The sequence below is a fragment of the Anarrhichthys ocellatus genome, unplaced genomic scaffold (assembly GCF_004355925.1).
Source record: "Anarrhichthys ocellatus isolate YVR2014 unplaced genomic scaffold, GSC_Weel_1.0 scaffold12, whole genome shotgun sequence".
Lineage (NCBI taxonomy): Eukaryota > Metazoa > Chordata > Actinopteri > Perciformes > Anarhichadidae > Anarrhichthys > Anarrhichthys ocellatus.
The window spans coordinates 4,970,474-4,997,138 of record NW_022280042.1 but is presented as its reverse complement, the minus strand read 5'-3'; the positions used below and the strand labels follow the sequence as shown (position 1 = coordinate 4,997,138).

At 43.5% G+C, this 26,665-nt stretch overlaps 2 protein-coding genes across 2 annotated transcripts; one reads left to right on the top strand and one right to left on the bottom strand.

The window, feature by feature from the left end:
* Positions 1-7,922: 7,922 nt before the first annotated feature.
* On the top strand, positions 7,923-13,320 carry igfbp5a (insulin-like growth factor binding protein 5a). The gene is made up of 4 exons (XM_031852026.1): positions 7,923-8,762; positions 12,410-12,621; positions 12,883-13,002; positions 13,145-13,320. The coding sequence occupies exons 1-4, from the start codon at positions 8,429-8,431 to the stop codon at positions 13,280-13,282; spliced, it is 804 nt and encodes a 267-aa protein (XP_031707886.1). The 5' UTR covers positions 7,923-8,428; the 3' UTR covers positions 13,283-13,320.
* Positions 13,321-15,507: 2,187 nt separating this feature from the next.
* Positions 15,508-26,201, bottom strand: igfbp2a (insulin-like growth factor binding protein 2a). Its single transcript, XM_031852378.1, has 4 exons — positions 25,741-26,201; positions 17,750-17,931; positions 16,453-16,593; positions 15,508-16,097 (listed from the first exon to the last, which is right to left on the bottom strand). The coding sequence occupies exons 1-4, from the start codon at positions 26,186-26,188 to the stop codon at positions 15,939-15,941; spliced, it is 930 nt and encodes a 309-aa protein (XP_031708238.1). The 5' UTR covers positions 26,189-26,201; the 3' UTR covers positions 15,508-15,938.
* Positions 26,202-26,665: the final 464 nt, after the last annotated feature.

The window sequence follows — 26,665 nt, the reverse complement described above, 5'->3', positions numbered from 1 at the left end:
ACAAAGGCTGTCCTGAAATCTCTTACCTGATGCAAACTGTGTCAGGGTCATAAAACACAACCCTAATCTCACCGCAGATTCTTCACACACTGACACATCATTATACACAGGGTAGAACTGTTGAGGATAATTAACCTCTGAGGGTGTAAAAACCACAGTGTCACACTGTTTTTACAAGCCCACAGAAGAGTTGATGTAACATTTACGAGTTTTGAGCACTTAAAAACAAGTCTCCATCCTATCAAGTCATTTCTCTAAATCAGACTTCTGGCAACTTTATCTTCTTAAAATAATGAAAAACTAGCCAACACAGTCAAAAAAAAAACTGCAAACCACGGATATGTTGAATGTCGACATTTGTGAAGCAAAAGTGTTTCCTAAATATGTTTCATATCGGCTTCGTGTCACGCTTAACGTTGTGAAACAACTGCTTGGGTTTAGGCAACAACAAACTACATGGTTAAGGTTAGAAAAAAGACCATGGTTCGTGTTGAAAGAAGAATGTAACAACATTAACGGACTTTCTTATATACTTTACATTACGTAACAACCGTAAATTCAACACTGACTTTTGGTTTCACACGGGACAAGAATAGCGACCTTCTGGGAGAAAGACATGTGTTTGCTTGACCCATCCACCACCACTCCCACCAATCCAGCACTCTTGTTCCACATGAATCAGTCCTAAAACCCGGAAATGAGTCAGCATTATTGCACTTTTGGCATGTTATCTTCTGCCGATTGCATTCACTGAAGACTATCTTAAACGTTAAGTATCATAAACGTTGATTTGCTAAAAGAGCCTATTTTCTGCAATGGTCCCTGCAGCACTCGTACCACGTAACTGTCAATAAAGGTACGTCACTTGCTCTGAACAAATGCGACATTCAACGAATCCGTGGTTTTGCAGAAACACCCAATGCCAACATTTCTTCCTGGCGACTGGGCTCTACTGCAATACTTTTACAGATTCAATGCTAGCATGCTGAATTTGGAGAAGCATGCCTTTGTGTAAAGAAACAAAGTGTGTGTAAGGAGGAAAGAGTGGACATGGGTATGTCAGGGCACAGAGCTTCCTTTCGCATCTGCCCCAAAGCACGCTTTTCAGTTTGACGCACATTCTTTTCTTTGAGTCAAGCTGAAGGATATGCACCCTATATAATGCCATGATGTAGCCAAGACTAAATTAGGGGTGTTGCTTTATGAGCATTCAAACCTGACATATTTACTACTTGAATGAAGGTTGCAGTGAACCGTGTGAGCGTTCCCTTCGTCAGCAGATTTCAAGGAATGATTCAAATATTTCGAACGAAATTACTTGGTTTAATGGAGACAGGAACCAACCCGATTAACCTGATTACACAGTTGCTTTATTGCGCTGAATGAGGGGCACAAAGTCCTTCATTGTGAAGACACAGCCTCTAGTTATTTGTGGTTGGGATGGGTTCAAAGATCGAGGCTGTAAGGAGCTTCATTGTTTATTGTTTATTGGGATCCCCATTAGACGTTGCCTTGGCAATAACTGCTCTTCCTGGGGTCCATATTCAAATAAACACCCCTCACATGGTTACATTAACATGCAACAACATCAAACCCTACATATACAAAGCATTAAGACTGTTAAATTGATTCACCTCTAGCTCCTTAAGGATCAAGAACTCATTTTATTTGGTGTTATCATGCTGTTCATGGCTAGTTAGTAGTACCTCCTCTACACACCTGGGGAGGATTGCCTGATCACTTAATAGGAGGCAGCGGCTCTGTGGTGCTCACATCAAAGCTTGTCTGCTGGGTAGCATAAGAAATAAAATGGCACACAGGACACAGAGCCAAGATGTTATGGCTGTCCCGAGTCACTTTGCGCCGCACACGATCATTTTGAATCATTAAGAATGCAAATGAATGAGCCCTAAGAGGATCCCAGCAAATATATTGGTCTCTGGCATTATCAGGCTGCAGCTCACACAAAAACAAGCAGTCACACAAAGATCCCTGAAAGAGCAGAGGCTAGCCAGTCGGCCAGCGCATGTCTCTTTCATCTTCCATATTATCTGTCAAACGGCTGCTTGTGTGTGTGTGCACATTCATCTGTTTGTGTTTGTGCCATTAAAAGAGGACGTTAACTGGAGGAAACACTTCTCTGGCACTTCATAGACACACTGACTGAAGCAATGCACGAGCGAGGCCAGGAGGACTTAGTTTAGCTTCTCCAAATCACTCTAACCTCGAACACCGCAGTGGGACTCATTCTGGGAAAGACCCTTTACAAAGAAGCTAACCATCACGCCAGTGGGAAAGCAACAAAGTGGAGGACAGGGTGACCGCAATTTCAAACTGCTCGGGCCCACAACAAGGGCTGAAGCCTCGGAGCCGTAAATCAAAATGATTCCTCGGAGAGCCGCCTTTTGCCAAATTCAGACATATTTTCTTGGGAGATGTTCTGCATGCCACGCTGCAGACGAGAAGAAACCGCAAATTCTGAGAAAGCATTTTCAAATGACTATTGACTTGAAACAAGGATACTAAAATCCTGTTTTCCAAGAAATGTTTTGATGGTTTCCCATTTTGTGCTTTGCAGGTGCTACATTGGGGCCTGCCCTGGAGTGTGAGAGTTAAAGGTTGATGTAGATGTCCTCGGCGCATACTCGTTAGGGTTCAAATCCGAGTTCCCGCTGAGAGAAAGACCACCTGACACAGTTTGTCTTCACTGCAGGTCATTTAAATACAGCTCACTTTACAAAAGACAGATGATTTGGAGACAGATTTGAATATTCAGGTTCCACGAATTCGTAGAAAAAAAGCACCGTGGCACAGATGTACCAAAAGCTTTTCCAACATCTGGATGCAATGATCTGCCTTTGTCCAATCCACAGTTGCCAGGGCCACACAGATGTGCTGACATGGATTTAGCCAATCTGCCATCTCATGTACTGCTTCCTCTAACTTCCTCCTTCATTGAACCCTGCAGCCTGCAGCTCTCTTCAAACGCTGGTTTTTCATCCTCTTACCTTGCGCTATAGTTTTGCATGCAGATCACACCACCCTGCTGATTTGCGGTTTACATTTCCCAAACTGCCCGATGTGTAATTTGGTGTCGGGGACTGCAGTTGCTCTGTCATGGAAATACAAGAGCACTGCCATCTTCACAAGTTTGTGATTCAGAGCAACCGCAGCCATGCAGTTTACAGTAAAAGACCATTTTTGGCTGAAACAAATATGGATTGGCACACGATTTGTTTTCTTTACTGCAGCCTATCAACAACACAATATGTTGTTGTTGTTTTTCTGATTCAGATACCGTCATTGATGCTGTGCAGCCATTGATGTGGTATCGCTGCACTTCACTTCCCACATGTTAAGTGGGAATCTGACAGTGTGGCCATGACCCGGACATGTGTTTTCCCTGGGACTTTCCCTTGATTAACTCTCTGTAGGTGACGTTGATCACTGCTCATTCTATTTACCCAGTTCTTCATCTATTTATTCCAAACAAACCCTGCAGCTGATGCCAGAAACATGAAATACATCACTTCCTGTGACAAAATTATTCATACGAATATGTGAGTTTGTTGTACTTAAAGAGCTATTAGGCATGCTTAAGAAATACAGTATATCTTGTTCATTAGTCTTTCGCAGTCATTTTCTTCCCAGCATGCTTTGTGGGAAACCCCCATGAGCTCCACCTGTACGACAAAACACAGACACGGTTGCATTGCTTGGAGTTTCAGCCCCAGTTTAGACTCCTCTAATTGTTTCTGAAAATCAAGTGCTTACAGTATTCTGGGAACTGACTCTTTCTCTGTGTATGGGGGAGGGCTACGCATGCTGCCTCAGCACATTTCCAGCGGTTTACTCGGCTTTGTCACTTACAGTAAGCTCTGACTGTGTCATGTGGCGCACATCAGTCACACAAACGAGTCATCTGCCGATCCACATCAAGCTGCATACAGTTGGAGTGATAACTAGCAGCAGCTTCAAGCCAACCCACAGTAAAAATCCACTGTGGGTTATTGCATTAGATTTAGATTAAACTTCATACAGACCGAATCTAAATCACTTTTCTATCTATTCTCTGGAAAGTAAACCGCACATTCGTCATCCTGGCTGCAGACGTCGTCCAACCCAGCAGACTAGATGAGAAATGTGATGATCAAACCTCCACATGCTGCCGCACATTTTCAACTGGGAAAGTCAGCTATGCTAACTAGCTAAGCTAACTTGGTAGCATTTGGCAGTAAGAAGGGTTTGGGATGGAAAATAGTGACAAAACAATTAGACACAAATGATCAATGATGCCCAACAATAATAAACGTTGATGCATGTAAATAAAGATGATTATTTGCCACCTGACTTAGAAGTTGGAGGCACAAACAAATACTACTTCCAAGAAAACATCTTGCTGCACATGGCTTTCAAGATATCACTTTCACAAGGATTATTTCATCGTCTGGCACACTTTGCAGCAGGTTAGCCCGAGGTACCGGGGCTGGAGAGAAACGCGACACTGGAGCACTGTATCTCATAGATTGTATCGCCGCTCCTGACCGTTTTGTGCGGAGGTTGCTCCTTTTCTCTGCTTTTGATCATTTCGTCAAGTTGACTCCAGCTCCATTATCTCTTCCAGAACAAGCTTCAGTGTCTTCCAACGGATAAAGTAGGTCAGGATATGAACACAAAGAGGCAGACGAAATGGTGGAGAAAAAGTAGGGAATCGTACATGAGAGGGGCAAAAGATGGATGATTTGAACGCTACTGTATTTGAGTTGTGATCTGAAAGTACCTCTCAAACCTCTTGAGAATCCACAGTGAAAGCTCTTGTCTCAGATAAAACTTAAACATCTTTCAGAATGTTCTTACTTTTATGCCAACTTCCATATTATTAAAGAATGCATCACTTTTTCTGATCTAAAACGTTTTTTTGTGTTCAGTTTTTTTAAAGATTGACCTGCACTTTGTGCTTCAACTCCAGTCACAAAAGAAAACACAGGAAAAGGTTAAGATTCAGGGAAACAGAGAGAGTTAAGAGGCTGTTGTATTGACTTGTTTTCAGAGGGAGGTCAAAGATCAGCATTCAGTCAGTTTCAGTAGCTGTGTCGCAAATCACCAAGGACACAAATCCTGAAGAATGGGACCTGAACCTGCACTAAGACATTATGTTTCTGTAATGTCCTGTGATGAACAGTAAGTCCATGTTGCTAACAAGATTCACTATCAAGTTCAGTGTTTGAGAAACATTTCTCACCACATTGCCTATTTAGGAGATGTTCTGGAGCTTTCGATCATATCACACGGTCTTCATCAGCAGATGGAGTTCGACCATAGAATTGAAGATTTTAAAATTTCCATTTTTGTCTTACTTTAACAACATCTTGTCCATGTTGGTTAATGAAAACATAGTTATGAATATCATATTCAGTTTCTGCTAATAGATCCCCTAAAATGCTTTACACTGTACCTTTAAAAGCTAAAGTTCAAAGTTCACACATGACCGTCAAAGAACCGTGACCCACACTACGTGTTGATGCATTGCTCGTACAGCGAGAGTCGTCAGTGGGAGAAAAGGAAAACTAGAGTTTGAAGAGACTTTTGGGAGTGTTCTGGTAACCTGGGATAAGAGCGATGGAACAGAAGCAAACTGTGCGCCAACAATACTTAGTCGAAGTTAAACGGACCAAACAGGGGAATTTGTGTACCGTGACACGCCAAACAGCGAGCATGTTACTAAAGGAGCTTTATAGACGTCGTTAATATAGACACCCAAAACATTAAACCCTCCCATTTAGTCCAGGGTTTAATTTCCAGGAAAATCCCGAACCGTTCCCCTCTGTTGAGAACAGCTATATCCACCAGCTGCGCATCATATGGCCCATATACACCAACTGACTCAGACCCAAACTACACAGGAAACCCAACCTTAGCAGAACGTAGCGTCGGGGTTTATGAACCCTAGCAGCCCTTGGAGCATAGCTCCTCCTTGTCTCACATTTGCAGAAAACAGAACAAGTGTAAAAGCACCAGCATTGCCAATATGCCACTGGGTAATAACTCACCAATTTATGAACCATAGGGAGCCTCAGGACGATGTTTGAAAGGGAGGTTGTTGTTGTTTTTTGTTGGAACCTGTGAGAGAGAGATTTGTCGCACAGGTTTACAATGTGAATGGCGCTCTTTCTTCAGATCCGGACAGGTAGGCGAGGGAAATGAAAGGGGTGCGTGGGCGATGCTGAGCTGACCTTTCCGGCACCTGTGACGTCACCTGACACCCGATGCGGCGCGAAGGTCAAGGGAAACGGCAAACAGGGGTCGAATGATCTAAAAAGAGTTTGCCGACAAAGTTTCGTGAATGGGGGAAGGGTGAGAGAGGAAGTGAAACTCGACACAGCAAAGAAATATAGAGGCTTTGATCAGTGTGGGTCTTTCAAGGTCAGTTTCAGTTATCCCATCACGGGGCACGAAAACTCCACTTAAAGTGCAAAACCAAGAAGAAGAAAAACAGGATGTAAACACAGAGGCAAATTAAACCAAATAATCAAGGAAGTATACACGGCACATTTCCAAGAAGATGACCGGGGTCAAAAGCATTAAATGAACTCCTCTTGGACTCTGGATAGTAAAAACAAAGACATGCAGATCTTCTAAGATCCTCAGATATATATTGGTATCTGCCAAAACACCAAGTGAATTATGAGCATTTTGTTACTGTCCATGAGAGCTGACCACTTATCTCACTGGACACTGACCTCGCTGAGTCATAAAAAAAGGTTGGCCCGAGTGCGGTTCGCCCCGATCTGGACCTTTTTACATTCATTGTGCAGATCATTGGAGAAAACATTTGTTATGGATAAGACAGCATCGCACAAATATTTAAAGCTACAGTACTTTGGCAAAAGAGAGAAACCCTGAAGATATCTGTAGGGAATTATAAAAGCGTTCTGGTTTCACAAGCAGGAACCCACCCTTAACTTTGAAAGTCTTACATTTGGTTTAGTGCCGTGATAAGATTTCTGATATAAACAAGGAGAGAGGAAAATGACACATGTTAGGCTTTAGGGGGTCATGTATGCATCTCATAGCTGCACATGGGAACAGTGAACAGTGGAACATGAGTATCTGAATACTCTAATTGCATTTTCCAAGGAGGTTATGTTGAACAAGTATTTAGATTTTGATGGAGATCAGGATCTGGGATTCCCAGTGAAAGTAGCAGAGATGGAGACCAACCCCAAATCTGAACACTAAGATTGGGGGTCAAGTATAAAACTGTAACTGTTGTATGAATCATTGTACAGTTTAACCTCAAAACCCTCCTCATGTGGATGCACACTGTTGGAAACGTCAGTCTGAGTAAGAGCAGGAAGTGAGCATTAAGGGACCAGTAACACATCGACCAATAAATATGTTGTCAGTCACAATCTCTCCATGGAAATGTGCTCCACAAAAGCTTAGAAAGAAATATATTCACCTTCAATCTCTGTCTTAACGAGTCGCTCAGTTTTGTTGACCCTAAATTATTTTTCTTTAAACAAAACAAAACACTTTGTATGCGACATGAATTCTGTTGCGTAAGGTCACATTTTCTTCTTTTTCTGCCAAGTTGTTCTGTCTCTCTTCGTGCTTGCAGTAATGGTACCAGTTTTATATACAAGAGGTCTGTAAACACTAAAACTACTTTTCTTTCCTCTCCTAAACCCAGCAGCATGATTTGGGAGCTCATTGGCTGCAATTCAAACGACCTCATCAGCGATTTTAAATTGAGTTTCCATAATATTCTTGGTTGAAGAGACCTCGGAAGAAGTGATCTGCCTTCTTCTTCAGCAGAAACAATTAAACTTCAGGAGCATCGCCTCGTATCTGGCAGATCTGGAGGCATGCCAGCACCCGCCCTGTGAAATCAGCATCGCAGCGCACGGAGTTGACAAGTGCGCCTCCCCCTCCAAACGTTGTTTGACATACCCATCGTTGTAGGCTTCGCCTCTGGATGTTTCTTTTTTTTAAAAGGCAGGCTCAAAGCCACAGATTATACATTTTGCTCTCAACCCGTGCGGGTTAAATAACCTACAGAGGGAGCGACAGTTGGAATCAGGCTTTCCATCTCTCATTTGGAGACAATCAGCTCGCGCGTAAAAACCATCGCTGAAGGCAGAGATCCGTGGTGTCTGGATATTTTGTTCTCTTTTTCGAATTAATTTGCGACTGCAGGGTTGGGGGACAGCGCAGGGGAAGCAGCAGAGTGACTGTCTTTGTGGATTGCGAGCATTGGATACGCTGTCATTTTGGGACTTGAGCGCGCAAGGCACCTGTGGATGCAACACCCCCCTCCTCCTTTGGACTCCAATCTTTTTTGCAAAAAAAGGATTCAGCACGAGATATAGTTGATACTCGTTGCGGTTTCAATCAAACAGCCTGCAGTTCAGACAAGAAGCGCGCCATGCTGTTGAGCGTTTCCTTCCTCATGGTCCCCCTGCTCAGCATTACCGGCTGCGGCTCGTCGTACGTGCCGTGCCAGCCGTGCGACCAGAAGGCCCAGTCCATGTGTCCGCCGGTGCCGGTGGGCTGTCACCTGGTGAAGGAGCCCGGCTGCGGCTGCTGCCTGACGTGCGCGCTGGAAGAGGGCCAGCCGTGCGGCGTGTACACCGGGCCGTGCACGCGCGGGCTTCGCTGCCTGCCCAAGAACGGCGAGGAGAAGCCGCTGCACGCACTCCTGCACGGCCGGGGCGTATGCAGGAACGAGAAGTTGTATAAACTGATGCATACGTTGAAAGGTAGGCCTGTGGAGCGATGACTGATTCAGATCACATACATGTTTTAATCATTATAGTTCGTGTAAACCTTCTCTCCTCCTCCTCCCCTCATTCCACTATAGGGCTTTAAAGTATATTCCAGCACTAAATGTGCAGTGCTCTACTTGGTTAACTTTGTGTCAGCTGTGCTGGTGTTTCTGTTGCATTTGCTTAAAGTGTGTCATCAACCGCTGATCTAAAAGGCTCTGGTGCAAAGAAATAGCAAACAGCTGGATGGAGATGTTCCTCCTCTCTTGTTAATGAAGGAATTTTAATGAAGCCCTCAAGTGACACAGAGTGGGCCAGTGATGCAGTGGTGAATTTAAAAAAACGACCTCCAGACTGGAATCACCAGTGCAAAAAAACACTTTCACTATTCCCCTCCCTGTCATAAAATATCACTCCAATATACATGAGTTTGCTTTTAGTTTTCTAAAGTTGTGGGAGACAAAAGAAAAGGGCGTGAAGTGAGTTTAGTAGCCCCCCCCCCCCCTAACTCTTTTGGGAGCCAGCGAGGCTGATGGGAGTCAACGCACAGCCCTCTTCAAGACGGGTTGACACCTGTCATTACCGAGGCACACGACTCAAAAGACCCCGTGCGCCTTGACCCTGTGAACTCTGTCAACAATGGGTGCCGAGCTTCGATCAACCTGTCATCTTGGTTTGAATAGACCTTGTGGGGCTGCGAGCCATAAATCAGTCGGTTTCGTGTGAGTGGCCCGTCGCCTCGGGGCCCCCAGCCGACATAAAACAAGGGAGAAGATTACAGGTGGTGCTCCGCGAGACTCCTTTTTGGTTCCTTTAAATGGCAGTTCAGGGACAGTCACTATGTCTGCGCTTTGTGGGAAATGTTGCACCGAATCAGATTTTGCCCTCTTCCCTTACTCAACAGTTTCTTTTCTTTTTCCTTTTTGTCTTATAGCTATTCTTTTGTTGCCCTGCACACCTCTACTTTTTCTACATCCACCACCTGTTTATTTTTTTTTCCCACACCTAACCCACCTTTTTGTCTCCGTCTCTCTATTCTCTCCCACCACACTGCCTCTTCTCCTCTTTCCCTGCCTGGCTACTGTCCCTCTTCATCTTTTACACCCTATTCTTATTCTTCTCCCCCCCCCCCCCCCCCCCCCCACCCCATCCCCAGTTTCACCCGTTCTGTGTTAAGCTTTACTTTGCTGCAGATTGGAGTTTTGGTTCAGGGTAAAGCTACTCTGGAAATAAATAACCTCATTGGCTGTGTTAAACTTCAGCCAAGGAGCCGCAGTTGTTCTTGGTAAGATAAGAAAGGATGGAAACACTGAAATACTGTCATACAAATGTTTCATTCAAATTCGCCTTGTTTCAGTCCATTTATATTGTTTTTATCATTACATTTTCTGTTAAATTTTTGGCTGAATTCACTCCAGCAGAGTAAGATCATTCAGAGCAGCTCTGCATCTGAGAAATTGTAATAAAAAAACTGCAAAAACTCCAATCTTCTATTCATCTCCCCTTCCCTTTTCCACCCTTTCCCACACTATCCGCTGCTCCCTCCCCCCCCCCTTTGTTAGTCCCCCCCTGGTCCCTTCCTCTCCCTCCCCCTCTCCCTCCCCTCCCTCCCTCTCTCCCTCCCCTCCCTCCCTCTCTACATCTCGGTGCTGCAGGCATGCCCAGGCTGAGCAGTGATTCAGCAGAATGCAGGCTGAGCGTGGGTTACTGATCCCCCATCTGTCCGCCCGTCAGCCAGCTTCTCCATTAACTCCACATCTCCTGCTGGGCACTTTCTAAACACATAAATTAAACAAAACCCATATGCACACTAATAAATACACACCACATACACAAATTACATTTCATAGACAATGGAGAAGAGCAACAAATGTGTATGCATACATACTGTGCATTCATAAAATGTAGAAAACCGTTACACAGTATGTTTTAACACATCCTTCAATTAATGCACCACTATGCATGTGTGCATTTTGCACAATTATAATGCAATGACACAAGTTGTCATTCAAACCTGGATGAAAGCTGAAAAAAACAGTAGTTGCCTTTTCCTGCAAGTATGTGTGAACCATGAAGCTCAAGTTCTTCTGCAACATTATCGGGACAGATTTCATGTCAGTTTCCCACATAGCGAGGAAGAAAAAGACCTTGTCAAGAGCAAAGAAAGGAAGGAATGAGTTTTCTGTCACTTCCACCTGCAGGGATACGGCTCTGCAGGATCCCCACGTCTCACGATTCAAACACGAAGAAAAGGGAGAGGAAGAAAGAAGAAACGAAAGATGCGATCAGTCAGCACAGGTCAGATTAGACAAACTCGAGGATTAGCAAGTGAGGACTTGATTGGGTTTACGCTTGCTGCTTATCTGCCTCAGCTTTCTCTGGAGGAAGAAAAAAAAAAGAACCTTGTCAGCAAGGAAACTGGAGGATGGGGGAATCTCTTGCTTTTTCCAAGGACCTGTCCTTATGTGGATGGATGACATCATCTTCATCATCATTGCTGGGGGGGTGGGGGGGGGTAGAGGGGCTCGGCAGGTTTTTTAGGCGTCACTTGCAACGTGGCGATGACCTTGTTTCACCGCCCAATTTAGCTTAGCGATCACGCCAGTGCAGAAACGGAGGGGTTTAAAAGCAGAATTTGCAATCTGCCAAAATGAAACGGAAACAAGTTGCGTGACACAGCAGTGGAAACGGGCCAGCTGTGGCTTAGGACACATACAAGGCTAATGCTATAGCTATAACTGAAGGGGAATATCAGTTTAAAGGGCTTTTGGGAAAGAAAGCCACAGCCACTAACTCTGGCCTCGGCACAGCCGTTGCGGTCGTGTGAATGGAGGGTGGGACGAGGGCGAGGGGTGAGCACTGAGGTCTGAGCGACTGTGTGCGACTCCCCAAAATGTAGCAAAGAGCTGTATTTTTGCACGGACGAAAGATGCATGTAGCTACATGAGGGTTCCTGTGGGGGTTGGGACCCAAAATGGGCTGCGGCTGTTTCTGGTGGCTTGCCACATGACAAGTGTAATAGCATGTTTTCATGGGTCTGGGTGCCAGGGTGAGACTAAATATCTCATTTAGGTCACCGGCTATAAAAGTTTTAAAACCCCTGGTCTACATATACCCCAAACTGGCAACCTGTCTTGCCATAAATGTAGGCTATGTTGTTCTGTATGTCAACACTTCCAATCTGCAACTGGCCAGTACACTTACTGCTAAATAAGCATTCAGCTGGGGCCGTGAAATCATCACGTCGTATTGTGACATTACTAAATTGGACTTTGCTGTCTATTGCCCTCACGAGTTTAGCTTTACTTTTTTAATTTGAACTACTCAAAGAGGTGCTTTTCCAAGTGGAAAATCAGCGGGAAAATGCTTTGAAGCCCTGTTTTGGAGGACTAACATGCAGCTGGACTTCTGGTGCACATTCATGTAATTGCTTCAGGAGTTGTGTTTGTGTTCTGTCAAACCGTGCATCTAGTCATTCATGCAGTAAAGCTACTGATTCTCCAAATTAAAGATTTTATGTCATTTAAACAACAGCAGGATTGAGAGGGAGAGTTTTGAATGATCTTTGAATGACCTCATTAGGCACCTTTTTAATAAACCTCAAACATGCATCATAATGATGAGTCTTTGCCCTTTATCAGATGGAGAATCCCACGATGACGCAGTGCTACCCGTCCCAGAGTCCATGCAGCCCCAAACCAAGGCGCCTTTGTATGGAAGAGACCACATCGGCAGCCGGAAGGCCCATGCCATGAAGCAGGCCAAAGACCGCAAGAAGCAGCTGGCCCGGCTGGGACCCGCCAGCAACCTGAACTTCTCCCCGATCAGCCCGGATAAACTGGAGCCTGAGTTCGTAAGTGAAGTATAGGGATTATAAACTCAGCTCACAGGGTAATCATTATAAAGAAACCAGTTCTGACAAATCAGCCATGATGCCCTGCAGGGCCTCTTTCACACAAACCAAAAAGGTGTGAACAAATGACTAAAGTCCTCATTAGTGGAGGTATTTGCCACCTCCTTACTTTTTTATTTCTGGGCCATTGTGACCATGCAAACACTCACGTGTGTGTGTGTGTGTGTGTGTGTGTGTGTGTGTGTGTGTGTGTGTGTTCAGGGCCCCTGTGGGAGAAGACTGGATAATCTCATTCAGAGCATGAAGGACACTTCCAGGGTCTTGGCTCTCTCTCTGTACATCCCCAACTGTGACAAGAAGGGCTTCTTCAAGCGCAAACAGGTATGGAAAGGTCTTTTCGTGGGTTGCATCGCATATCTGCTTCTTACTGTAACTACAGCAGCTTGGTTTTCGAGACAATAATTTGATAAAGCAGAAGTACCACAAGCGCCTCATCCGTTTCCTGCGCACTCTATACTTGCAGTGCAAGCCGTCTCGTGGTCGGAGGAGGGGGATCTGCTGGTGCGTCGATCGCTTTGGCGCGAAAATCCCCGGCATCAACTACGCCGGAGGAGACCTGCAGTGCAAAGAACTCGACAGCAGCAGCAACAGCAACGAATGAGAGGGAAAGAGTCGCCTCTTCTTAAACCTGCCAATCAAGCTAGCACACTTAATGACTGCCAATCAGGAAAATATAGCACAGATTCTTCTATATATGGTCAGGTGTGATGGACTGTGTTTTTATTGTTTTCTAGAGGGGAGCTGAACTGAAAAGCTCTCACATGTAGGTGTTATGTGGCTCCCCGCTGATCGTACTACGTTTGAGGTTAGCTAACACCTCGCCTCTTTATATCCATAGATAATAGAGGATTATATATATATATATTTGTATGATAGTGATACTATGTTGTTTATTGATTGTGTTGCTAAATTTAATTCTGAGACAAGACATATTTTCCATGTGGCTAAAAAATTAACACTTCTAATTTCTTTAACTAGCAACGTTTTATTAATTGTTAATCATGTGAACGACATAGATGGAGCCATGTCAGCATGGTAGCTTTAATTGTTTGTTCAGCATAGAGTCAGGAAAGCATTTGTTAAATCTACAGACCTGCAGCTAACAGAAGCCAACACACTTAAAGGAATAGCATTTTATATTCATAACAAGTGAGATGAGTAGATTGATACCACTCTCATATTAGTCTGTTAAATATGGAGCTAACGCTGTGAAAAAGAAAGTTTCAAAGTCCACCTGCCAGCACTTATGCTCAAAGCTCAAGAAGAAAATCATAAAGATTCAGCTTTAAATTTTGGAGAATCAAATGAGAAATGAGCAACAGAATGCATATGAATAATGTAAATGTTTCTTGCCAGTTAGAGATGATTATTTTCTACATCTCGCGTAGCTCTCATAAACTAGCATACTGCATTGTGCTGTCAGAGGTGAGATATTTGACACCCGGCCTCTTTTTTCAAGTCCAGACAACTGCCTCCTGTTTTGTAAATGTATGTACAGTGTGTGTGTGTGTGTGTGTGTGTGTGTGCATTCTGTGTACTGTATGTGCCATGCCCTTATAGTTCTCAACTACAACAAGCTCTGGTTTAAATTCTCACGAGGCCAGCCTACCCCAGCTACTGTCCCACAAATGTGGTGCGTCTCCTTTCTTTGGCACACAAATCGTATGCAAAGGCATCGCGTTGTTTATGTTTCCACCTGAAGGGTCTTCACTGCCACCACGCAGGCAAATTTGACTTGCTCTCTGGGTTTATCGGGTCCTGTATCCCGCAGAGAGCGAGGTCGCTGAGTTTCTATGTAAATTGAAGTGGCTTCTCCTCCACGCCACTTTGAATTTCCATTTGCATGTGGACTCCTTGTGTCGTTGAATGATTGTTGGTTGCTGACAAAGATCGCTCCAGTCAAGCCCTGGTGGGCAACATTGTTTGTTCTGTGATTCAAATTTTGCTCAAAAGCTTTTGTTGTCATCATTCTAATCATGACGTTCATTTAACAACTCTTGTAATCTCAGACATTCCTAATAAGCGCAGCCGGTTCTTCCCACTTCTCTCTGTTGATTCTAGCACACACGTGAACACAACACAGTGACACTTTGAGCATTTCAGAATCTCTTAATAAAAAGATTAATGTGAACGTTATGGTGAAATATTTAACAGGCGTGTAATTGATGTACTCGTTTTTTTTTTGTAATGACAAATCACTATTTAAATAAAGTTCATGTACTCACAAAAAAAAGACATAACTGCACTTTTGTTTGACCTCTGTTGAGTCAGTTTTCTTTTCTTTTTTTGCGGCTGCTATCTCTCTAACCTTGACACTCAGGTTGATTCCATCTGCTGTCAAAGGCGAAACTGCCTGCGGAGACTTTTCTCGTTGGGGAGTTTCCAAAGGTGAGTTATGTTTTGAAAGACTCAACACACAGAGGTCAGCTCAGCATAGTTTTGTGCTAAATGTGATTCATTTTGACACAGTAATACTAAATAAGGAAGGTAAGGGAGTCCTTTTCTTTTTAACATACCTTACGTCTCTGGTCAGTTGCAATGTCTCAACAAGTATTGAATGGATCACCATTACATTTTGTACAGACATTCATGCTCACCAGATGATGTATCCTTCTCACTTTAGTGATCCTGACTTTTCCTCCACGAGTATGAGGTCGATGTTCTCTGTTTTTGACAGAAATTACTAAAAAGTGGATGAACTTTCGTGAAATTTGGTACCAATTATTTGTGCGCCCCTCGGGATGAATCTTAACTTTCAAAACAACCCTGCATCGAGTGCGGCACATTCAAAGTGTGTGTACAAATTAAAACACAGGCAGGCACACATTGAATTTATTACCATTTTAATAGCGTTATCTGTTAATGAGGCGTAACAGTAGTCTGCAAGCGAGGACAACGAAAACACACCTAAAACCAAATACGTTGAAGGCTTTTCACTTTTCAACACAAACAGAACAAAACACTGATAACAGAGCAACTCTGCGCACAGTCACAATTAGTAAAGCAAAAGTCACCAACACTCCAGCTGTCTACTGAAAGTCTTATCTTTACTTCTACAAATAATCTGCAGTTGCATCCTACGCAGCACGCTGGATTCTATCGTCTAATCCTTTTAGGTGGTTAAGATTTCAAATGTCATCAAATGAACTACAGACACATACAAATAGACAGATAATATATAGCTTACTCAGATGTTTTTTTTGTTCCCAGGTACTTTACAGTTTTTTTTTGTTTTTTTGTTTTGTTTTTATGCCACTTTAAATCTGGTCCATGTCAGGGAGCTCCAGCTCCAGCTCTCTGAGGTACTGGCTGCAGTTGGGGTCGCCCCTCACAATGGGGGCTGATGGGATAGATCGGCCGGTGTGGGGGTTGACGCACCAGCACTCGCCTCTCTGCCCGTGCAGAGACATCTTGCACTGAAACACAATATGCTGTGTTTTATTTCTGCATGTTTTTACGCTATTTTAGATGACGACAATATGCATGTATGTGTTGTGCAAAACTATGTGTAATATCAGTTTTAGGTCGCACATGTTTCATTTAGATCCCTTTTCTTTTCTATATATACACACACACACACACACACACAGTATTTAAATACATATATGTGCAATAAGATGCTTTAATAAGACAAAAATAAAGCCGCATGTCACTGTTTAAATTGGCGGTTATGATGCTTTACCCACCTTTTCTCCTTTCAACACCTGTATAGTATCAAGTTTCTACACCCGCTCAGCTTACCACCCTGTTTCCCACAATGCCTGGAGTCACCTGTTTGAGATTATACTGCCCCCTCTTGTCACAGTTGGGGATGTGCAGGGCGTACAGGTCTTCCAGGGGACCTCGGTTATCTCTGAAGGGCATCTTGGATATCCTCTCCAGGATCTGGTCGAGCTCCTGCTGACACTGAGTCTTAAAAACAACAGCAAAGGTTATGTTAACACACCCGTATAGAGGTGTTTGGGTTTGTGAGTCACCAGGTTTCTGTGACAGTCGGGTAAATTATGGTTGGCCTGCGGCAAAATAAATGTTCTAAAAAGAATATTACAATAATTCAAACCTCTGTGCATGGAGATTAGAGTTTTTCCTATTTGTTGTTTTCTTTGGAAAATAAGAAATCAGATCTTTTCTATCACCCTTTTTCCTTTAAAAAATGTTCATAAATTCAGTTTATTTCATGCACACAGCAGAAATGCATTCATCAACACCAAGATGTGTTTGCAAGGCATCAGCACATTTTTTACATGCTACATAAAATCTCACATAAAAGGCACACACACATAATAAAGCTGAAGGGGCTTTCTGTAATGAGCAAATGAATCATGTTTTCTTGCCAGTAATGAACAACAACTCTTGCCAGTGACCTCAGATTTACCTCACAATTCCACACAGCCAAATGCCTTGTTGAGACAGCTATAAGTTTCTGGCTGAGCAATAAACTTTAACTGATTTTTATAGCGGATGGAAAATACCACGATGCCGGTCAGAAATGCCCAGGGTTCACTCGAGAGTCCCAGCTCCGGATTACAGAGCCGGTCAGGTGTATTTAATATCTGCCAAAGCCTTTTCTTTGTGCCATGGCATGAAAATGTTGTTAGGTGTTTACGTTATTTCCTCCTCAGGCTTTAAAGTGAATTTAACTATCACTTATCAACAGCATTAACTGCACTTTGAATGATCCTCAAATAAAAAACTTCAATGCAGCAGCCAAATATCCACAGCAGCTGGACCAGAGGGAGGCGACACTGACCTCCTCTTTTCTTCCCTCAGCAGTCTGAGGAGATAGGTAGTGCAGGGAAGTCTCTTCTGGAAAAGACTGCGCTACTTACACGTTCTTGTCTAGTAGAAGCTGACCGTCGTTATTATGCCATGTCTTACAGATTTACAACATATTGTGCCAGGTTGTTCTTAAGTCATTACTTATTCTATAAGCTCTATAATAACAACATTTGAACAGGTTCAAAAATAATTTTGGTGTTCCTCTTTCTTCTTCTGGTTGATTCCAGGACTTAGACTTAAGAACTTTTCAAGAGCTATATCCAAAGCTTTTCCTGTGGAGCAGACACACCTGTTTGGGCCGCGGGGGTTTCACTTCCTCCACCTTGTTGGTCTTCATCTTGGTCTTCATCTCCTGTCTGTGCTGGCGTACGGCGCTCTCTTTGGGTCCCAGCCAGGTGGTCTCTTTGCTGGGCTTCCGGATGGCCGGGATCTCGCTCACACCCTGTTCAGGCAGCGGCTCCACAGCCTCGCCTGTGGAGACACGACATATAAATCCATCAAATCTTAATCTAAGTATCCCAAATTTCTACTGTGTTGATACATTTAGTTGTTAAAAAAGTCACATATTTCACACTTTAAACTACGTCTTAACAGTGTCCCCAAAAGAGTAGAAAATAAACTGGGCAGGACAGGCCTCAAGGACACTATGATGGACACATTGGCTGCTAAAAGCATTAAACCTGTGACTTTCCAGGACCGTCTCTCTCACTGAGCCGCTCTGATGCCCTCCTGCTGTCATCGTGGTAATGGATTGGGCTTTTTACAGGCTGGAAGTGTGGCGGAATAAGCATCCAATTGCGGAGCTCATTTGTCAGAGCAACAAAGTAAGTGGCCTGCTTTGAAAAAAAAAAAAAGCTCTCAGCTTCTTGAGGAGAATCCTCTTTCCTTTCCATGAGGACTAGTCGACATTAGATGGATGGGAGGGAAATATAAAACACAATTCTCTGGATTTTCCGACGTCCCTCCCACTGCGTCTGATGATCGGTCCTAATTCAAAGGTAGCCAGTTGATCTAGCTCACCTGCACCCTCCAGGATATAAAAGTCTAACTCTGATCTTTGCTTTAGGATTGAAGTATAGTTCTCGTGTTTGTGACCATTTTTCCTCATTGTCCCAACTGACACTTTCACTTAACATAATGTTGCGGGGGTGAAGTGTCCAAACCGCTGTTAAAGTGCTCTGAAACGCATCAGCACAATCAATGAGTCACTACAATCCTTTCCTTTTCTCACAGAGCGAAGCAACCACATGCAGCTCCGTTAACAAGCTTGTGGGCTCAGAAAAGTTGGCCTCTGTTGAACTTTTAGTCACAGTCAGGTTTCCATGGTTGCTTTTTTTCCTTACTGGTGTGATTTAATTTCATGAGCAGATGTTGAAAGTGGTGATAAATGAACAAAATCATCAGACATTTACACTTGTGTTTGGAAGACCTCTTGATGACTTCGATCTAGGTTTGAGGTCTTCGCAGGTCCAGACCTGATCCTAGTCAGGCCTGGTCAAAATGATGAGGTTTCAATACATCTAATGCTTCAGTGGATCAAACTGAACTCAAGCTATCACCTCTGATAGCATGGTGCATCAGAATCATAAAAGAAAAGGAGGTTTTTTTGCAGGGGAAAACGACCAAAGTTGCTCAAAACTTTGGGTTCGTGAAAACCTCTCATCGCATGGCTAAATACTGAACAATAGAAAATAAGGCCAGTTGTTTATGGATTTAAATATATGGAAATAACACGTAATGAACAAGGAATTAGTCATGTAGCAAACTAAACCAACATCAAATGCATGTCCTGTTTATGTCACTGAAACTATGTCAAACAGCAGAGTCACTGTGGCCATCCAGTGATTCCTCCAGTCTCAGTTTGACCGTCTCCTCTCTCCTTGAAGTCTTGTTAAACATCAACCTAACAAAAAAAAACAACCCTCTCTTCAAACAGATGGAGCAAACAATGTGAGAGGCCATCAGGTTCAACAGAACATGTTGTTTCTGACAACAGAGCATACTTAGGGGTTGAGGGTTGACGGAGAGGGAGTGGAAAAGGAGCGTCACTCCAAACCAGCTGATTTTAGATTAAGAAAATGCCTCATGATCACATCTCAGCTCAGCTAGTAAGAATATATTTAAAATATGTCAGGAGAGTGTTTGTTTTCTCTGATTTTCATTTGAGCGTGGATTTCATCTATGCAGGAATTCACTTGACGCCTGAAGGAAAGAAGGGAAATAAGCACAGACAGTAGAGAAGGTCAAACAGTGGGCCAGAGAGTGGATAGTTTGAGTCAAGCTGTAACGTGCAGACTTGTGGAAAGGGCGTTTGCAGGACAGAGAATGAAAGCGAGTGTGTGTTACTGCTGGTGGTGGTGGTGGTGGTGGACTGGAGAGGCATTCTCTGCGCTCTGCAAGAGGTAAATTTGACATCCGCTTGTAGAATATGATTACAAAAGGCCTAAGAGAGAACGGGAGAAAGGAAATTCCAAACTAAGCAATAACACGGTGCTGGCGCCTTTTGCCATCAGATAGATCTGGTGTTGTTGGACTTCAGATCCCCTCATGACGCTCCATCGTGCTCTCTCCGGCTTTTCTTTGAAGGCTGGGTCTCTTTCCAAAAAGGGCAAAAGTCAACTGGAATCAGGTGTGTGCTCGCATGTGTGTGTGTGTGTGTGTGTGTGTGTGTGTGTGTGTGTGTGTGTGCGCACACACAAGTGTTGCGGATAAACACACGACACACAAAATGTAAGCAGCTTTTTGTTTTGCCGCATTACATAATCCCGACAGTATTCAAGTGCAACAGCATCACTCCCTTCTCTTCTAAGGAAACCTGAGATGTTCACTCCAATACACAGTCTGGCCACACATAGGTGTGAACGCACAGTTTATACGCAGCGAATACGACAATCTCCCACTCGAATGTACACGCACACCAACACACCAACACAGAGGGTCAGGACCCCACTTTCAGGGGGCGCTAGGCCTCTGCAGTCCAAGCCGTTCCACAGCGGTGGGCTTGGGATCAGCAGTATCAACAAAGCAGCAGTCCTACTGTCCAGTCTACTGCTTGAGTTAATCCTCACACAATGGCTCCAGAGGCTTTCTTTCTTTATCTGATCCATGTCGAATTCCCAGATGGCACGTAGGCCAGAGGTGTCATGTCTGATTGTCCAGATTCTGGTCAACTAAGCAAATGGCAGAACTTGGCCGCGGGGTGGAGAATGGAAAGGTTGAAAAAGGACAGCCATCAGCATTCTCGCCCCGTCCTATTCCTATTGATACGAACTGAACCCTTGTTTTATTGTCAGACAAACTCATGGATGTGACGTGAGTTTGTAAGCTCTCCAAAATGAGTGGACATCAATGGGAGCATTTTCTCTCAATGCACATGGAGCATTTGGGTAACCCTGTATTTCAACAGGTATCAACAGGCAAGAATAATTAAATCCAGACATCCAGTAACGTATCTAAGCTAACCTAAGATCACTGGTCGTTATACCTGCACAAAAAGACATCTGAGTCAGTTGCAAAAAAACTGAGCTATCCCTTTAAATGTTGGAATGTAGAAATCAGTAAAAAAAAAAAAGAAGTCTTCTCTCTCAATATGTTTTTTAAAGCAGCTCTGAGGTGGGAAATAGGTCATGTGCCACTTGCAAAGTTGATGAAACAAACGGCAGAGAGTAGCTGCAGCCCATCACCCACTGCATGGCCTAGTGGGACTGTTTTCCTTGAAACACAAACTCAGCAAAGTGCAGATATGTTTACCTGCCAGGCTTTCTGGCCCGCAACAGTCATCTAAAAGCAGGCTTTGGACAGGCTCTGGCATGTACGTACACACCGAGCTATCCAAGGCCAGGCATCTTGCGCTCTACCTGCACCGCTGGGTGAACTCTGGGGCGACTTCAGGACTTAAACTAGGACATGGATTGAGGCAAGCTGGAACGCATCAAACTTGTAGCGCATCACATGCATCTACTTTCTCACTGACAAACTAGGTCCTGTTTTGAAAATATTAACATCTCTATCCATAAAGTGAGCATCTGTTTTAAAAGAAAGATATGGTGGGGAAAAAATCATCAATGTGCAGAACCAACATCTTTGTTAACCATGTGGTCCTATTGACTTTGGTCATCCCCCCCAAACTTTTCCTTGAGTGCCATATTTTAGTGAAGCATCTCAACAACTGTTGAAAGAGTTGCTATGCCCTTCCCCTCCAGTGTAAGTAGCATTTCAGACAGGGGTTTGCATTGTCTCAAATCACCCTTGTCCAAAAACGAGGGTGGGAAGGTTATTCTGGATCTCAATAGGCACGAGGAGATTCTTGGCACGACTAAACCTGAAGTCGACGCCTGGGGGGGAGATGGCACAAACGCCCGTTTTTGGAGAAGCCTGGGATTATCTGGGACCTATTTCAGTCCTGCGGGCTCCGTCTGGTTGCCCCCGCAGGTACACAGGAATGCCCCTTGTTAGCTAACAATGTGATTCCAGCGACCAGACGGCACAGGACTTTTCCACTTTTCTTTCCACCTCCTTTTTCCTCTTCATACATTTTTTAACAATATTCAAACAAAAGACTTCTCAACATGTAAAGCTGAATCTGGACAGGTTTGGGCAAAATGGGCATTTTGAGGAGTAATAACCAATTGACTGTATCCATTTTTTTGTAATCCGTGAGACATTCAAGCTACCAGCTGAGGGCTCTGTTTGGACTTTGTTAATCAACTTGTTCCCCGTCGAGGTCACATATGGTATGATCCCAGTCATAACAACTAAAGGCCCCTGCAGGCTGATTAAAGAAACCTTTATTTGGGTCCAGGTTTCCTTGGGAACGGAATATCAAGTGATACTGTGCATAAACAGAGAGGCTAGTGGGAAAGTTGTGGGTGTTAGTTTGGAATAGGGAGGCATTTCAGCTTAAATTGTAGGAAACGTGGAATATTCATGTTATTCGTAAAAGTCTGAAATTTAAATACAAATACAGTTAGTTTTATTATTGAAATATTCCAATCAGTTCTTGGGTTCATGAGGGAGTAGCTCATTTGATCCTGCTAGTTCCCCACATCACAGAGAAGTCCTGGTGATTTGAATCCATGAGATATTGTGATAACGTGTGCAAACATCTGGATTAAGAGTTAAACATCTATATTCATCTATTCTAAGATATGCACATTATTTGAGACACTTCTTGCACAGAATTAAGCCAAAGCGTGACACATTTTTTGGAATCTATTGTGTCAAATCCTCAGTGTAGTTGCGTGCAGTGTAACACGTGCAGGCAATCACTCGTGCAGCACACAAACACACAAACCAGAGATGCTGAAGGCCCAAAGGGAGGTAATCAGAGTGCACAGGGTTTGGTTTTATGCAATTTCATATATTTTAATGTTTTCAATTCAGATGTTCGTATACGTATACCCATCCAATTCAAGCCTGGTTTAGGAGTGTCACAGAAACATCTCCATCTGCATCTTGCAGCCCTATAACACACTGTTCACTAAGACACTTTCAAACACATTACTTTTGATAAAGCAAACGTGAATGTCCGTCATAAGTGAATTTTGACTGTAGCCAAAGCCTAATACACTTCCTGCTGAGCTAAACAAGACATTACTGCACTCTGGGGAGTTCATTATAGGGGATTTATGAAGCAATATCAGTTTCTTACTTTCTGAATTACTAATATGTTGTAATCACTTGCTTTGGCCATTTAAAACAGGGAACAAACATCGCCTGTGGCTTTGAGAAGAAACTAAGCCAGTACATTTCATCCAATAAGTTTTATTAAAAACTAACAAAAAACTAAATTAGTTACTGATTACTCCACTATTTTCAAGCCTCACTGACAAGTTCTTCAATATTTGGTATTATGTATTGTATGCAATATTACAAACTGTAATATTGAATTCATTAAATAAATACTTGAATGCAAATAACAGAAAACAAAATTTGTATCTTCCCCAAATTTGTAATCTCTCCTACATTTCTATCCTCTGACTGATTTTCACCTCTCTCACCGTCTTTTCTCTCCCATGATCATTCGAGGGTCAAAGGAATATTAACTCTGACCTTTGACCTCTTTGGTTGTTTTTCGTGCTGATCCAGGAGTTTACAAGGATTAAGCTGCTGCTGTCATTGCAAGTTGCGACGGATACGACCATCAGATCGATTCTTAAAACGCATAAAAGCTGTAACTCTCTGAATGTCACTTCAAACACTGATTTGAAATCTTATATAATCCTATTTCAGTGTAATAAGTTTTACAATATGTTATTTGTGTCCAAGACATTTACTTGGACTACAATAAGCAAGAACAACAGGATGCCAGGATGTTGAGGCTTATAAACATCTAAATAAAGCAGCTGCAAAACTTCACCCTTTGATTCTTTGCCCAGGGTTTCAAATTATTGTGTTATAATCAGCCTTTTCATCTGTCATTTACACATTAATTCCTGGAACAAAGGAGCTGCAGTGCGTCGCAGCCAGAAGTTTCCTCTCAATCTTCCAACAGCCACCAAGAGCTGAGCTCTATCGGGGATTTCATTACTTCCTCTTTTTGTATCTGAGAAGAATTTATGACAGGAAATCAGGTCTGTGCAGTATCAAACTTGGCCAACTGGAAAGCAGGAGACTGACATTAAGCATCTGTAACGCCAACAGTAAGTTTATTATGTTATATTTAAAACACAAAGTGGATGGGCAACTTATTTTGAAGCTGAAACAGAGGTTGAGGACCCAAGAAGAAGAAAGTCTGGTGCTTCCTGTTGATAAAAATCCCTGTAACACTCTTCCATTCTCTTTTATTTATTCAGCCTTTCTAGGCTTTTTGCACACATCTAGCTAAATCTCCAACCTTTCAAACTGCGAGGCGTGGCACAGCCTGAGCCAAACCTGAGGAAGAAACATCAGTGACACCTAACAAATTGATGTCTTGCAAGCAAGCCTTTACATGATGTTCGTGCAGTTTGCCCTCATGTTTTACTCTTATGCAACTCTGCAATTCACGCCTGTTTTATTGCTTGTGTGTTATTGTTTGAAGGGCGCTGCGTGTGGTTACATAAATGTTGGATTGAGTCATTTGTGGTTTTTAGATCACAAACGTGTCACAACCATTTTTGCCCTTTTTTGTCAGTGTGCTGGAGAGTCCTTACTGAGTTGCAGGGGTACTCTTCAGTAGTTTCTCTACAGAGTTCGCTGCCAAAACAAACACGTGTCAGTCTGAAGGTAAACTTTGACAAAGCAAGGATTTGGAAATGAGTAAAAATCACAGCGCAGCTGGCTCCGCTGCACACTCGTCGACTGTGTGTGTTTCTGCAGCTTCAAAATCAGCCAATTAATGAGGAGGTTTACTTTTCTTTCTTCACTGCGACCTGTCCTTATTCAAACACAAGCCACATGAGCCTTGCTGGCTCCAGGCCTCATGAAGCTTTATTGTGATCCCGCCTGCACATACATCCAGCTCGTTTTCCAGGTAGACAGCCCGGTTAATGCAGTCACTGTCAACACCACTTTATAGCTATTTCTGGTCAAAGCCTAAAGTCCACTTTTCCAATCAATGCTGCATTCCTCCTGCTGTCTCTCTCCACTCCTTTCTCTCCACTCCCCTGTGGAAATGTCAACATCAATACTATGATGTTTTCTGCAACGATCCCACCGAGTAATTTCTGGGAATCTTGCAGGGCCACTACCTTGTTCTCTGTCACAGTGTTTTAAAGTGGGGATACTGGGAGAGACTGGAGGTTCCAGCTGTTTTGGAGCATAGCTGAGGTTAACTTGGGCTGGGTGACTGTTCCTTTTGTTTCTCTCTCCCCATGCACATTCACAACACTATAAACAAGTCAATGCAACACAGGCTTTAACATGAGTGTAAGAATACCTCATGCAACAGGCTGAAGAACAGAGGTCCTTACTGCAGAAGAAGTTCAGAAATAGCACACCTCAAATGCACATAAAGAACAACATACTAATGCAACATAATGGATGCAACAAAGTGCTGATAGCACAAACTTCCAGATTATTTCAAGTCTGTGGGTAAATCCTGATGGCAAAGGGTATAAAAAGGCTCTAAAGGGGCGCATAATTATCCAATTCCTGTTTAAAGGATGCACTGTAGACACTATAAATAGAATGTATGATATAACATGAACATATCTTATCCAATTGTGCGAAATGGTGACACAGATTTGGGCTCAGCCTTCATGGCAATGCAAAATGTCTACACTATTCTTCAGGCTGCAGTCTAGACAGTGTCATTAAAAATTGATAGAAGAAAAACAGGTTTCCAGGAAACAGACTGACCGCTGGTTTGCTCCCGCTGCTCCTGGCTCAAAGTGGCCGTCTCGGTGTCCACTTTGCGCAGGCATTGCCCCTGACCCTGCACCAGTTGCTCCAGGGGAAGCTCCGAGTCGGGCGTCGGGTAGCATCGCAGACCGGTGGTGCACCTCGGGGTGTACACGCCGCACATCTCGTCCTCTTGGCGGGCGCACACGGGGCAGCACCCGCAGCCGGGTTCGCGCACTATCTCTGCGCAAGTCTCGGTGAGCCTCGGGCACAGCGCCTGGCGCTCCGCGGTGCAGCCGGGGCAGCGGAACACCATCTCGGCCAGGGAGGCACCGGCAAAAGACGCGGATAGGATCAGCAAGCTGCACGCGTACGACAGCATTGTTAGAGGCATGAGGTCTTTTGTCATTATCATGGGGCGATAGAAGGCAATCCCAAGTGGAAGAAAGGGGGAAGAAATGTGCATGCGAACAGGTGAAGCCGGGGGCTGGGAGGTCTGCTGGGTCCTACAAATTCCCAGGTTTGCTCTTGGGGCCACATGTGGGTGTTAATATGGGAAGACAGAGGATTTAGTTCAAATGTCGTCCTTTGGCTCTGCTGAAATGTCGGAGGTAAATTACACTAATGTGTGTCCCTTTTCCGTATGTTATCCTAAAGTTGGCTGGCCCAGAATGAGAATAATGGTCCTACAAGTTGAAGTGAATTGGCTGAATTAAATGCATTTGATGTTCTGAGAATACAGCAGTCTGATTGGACTAAAATTACCTTTCAGTTTGATCCATAAAATCTATGAGTTAGATCAGCTGCTAATGGCTTTTCACTTTCTGCAGCTGAAATAAGTACTGCCACTGAAGCATTTAAAAGTCTTCCTTTTGACTAAAATATATTACTGCAAATATATACACAAAAGCTCACACGTGTTTTCTATATATTAAATCAAAGC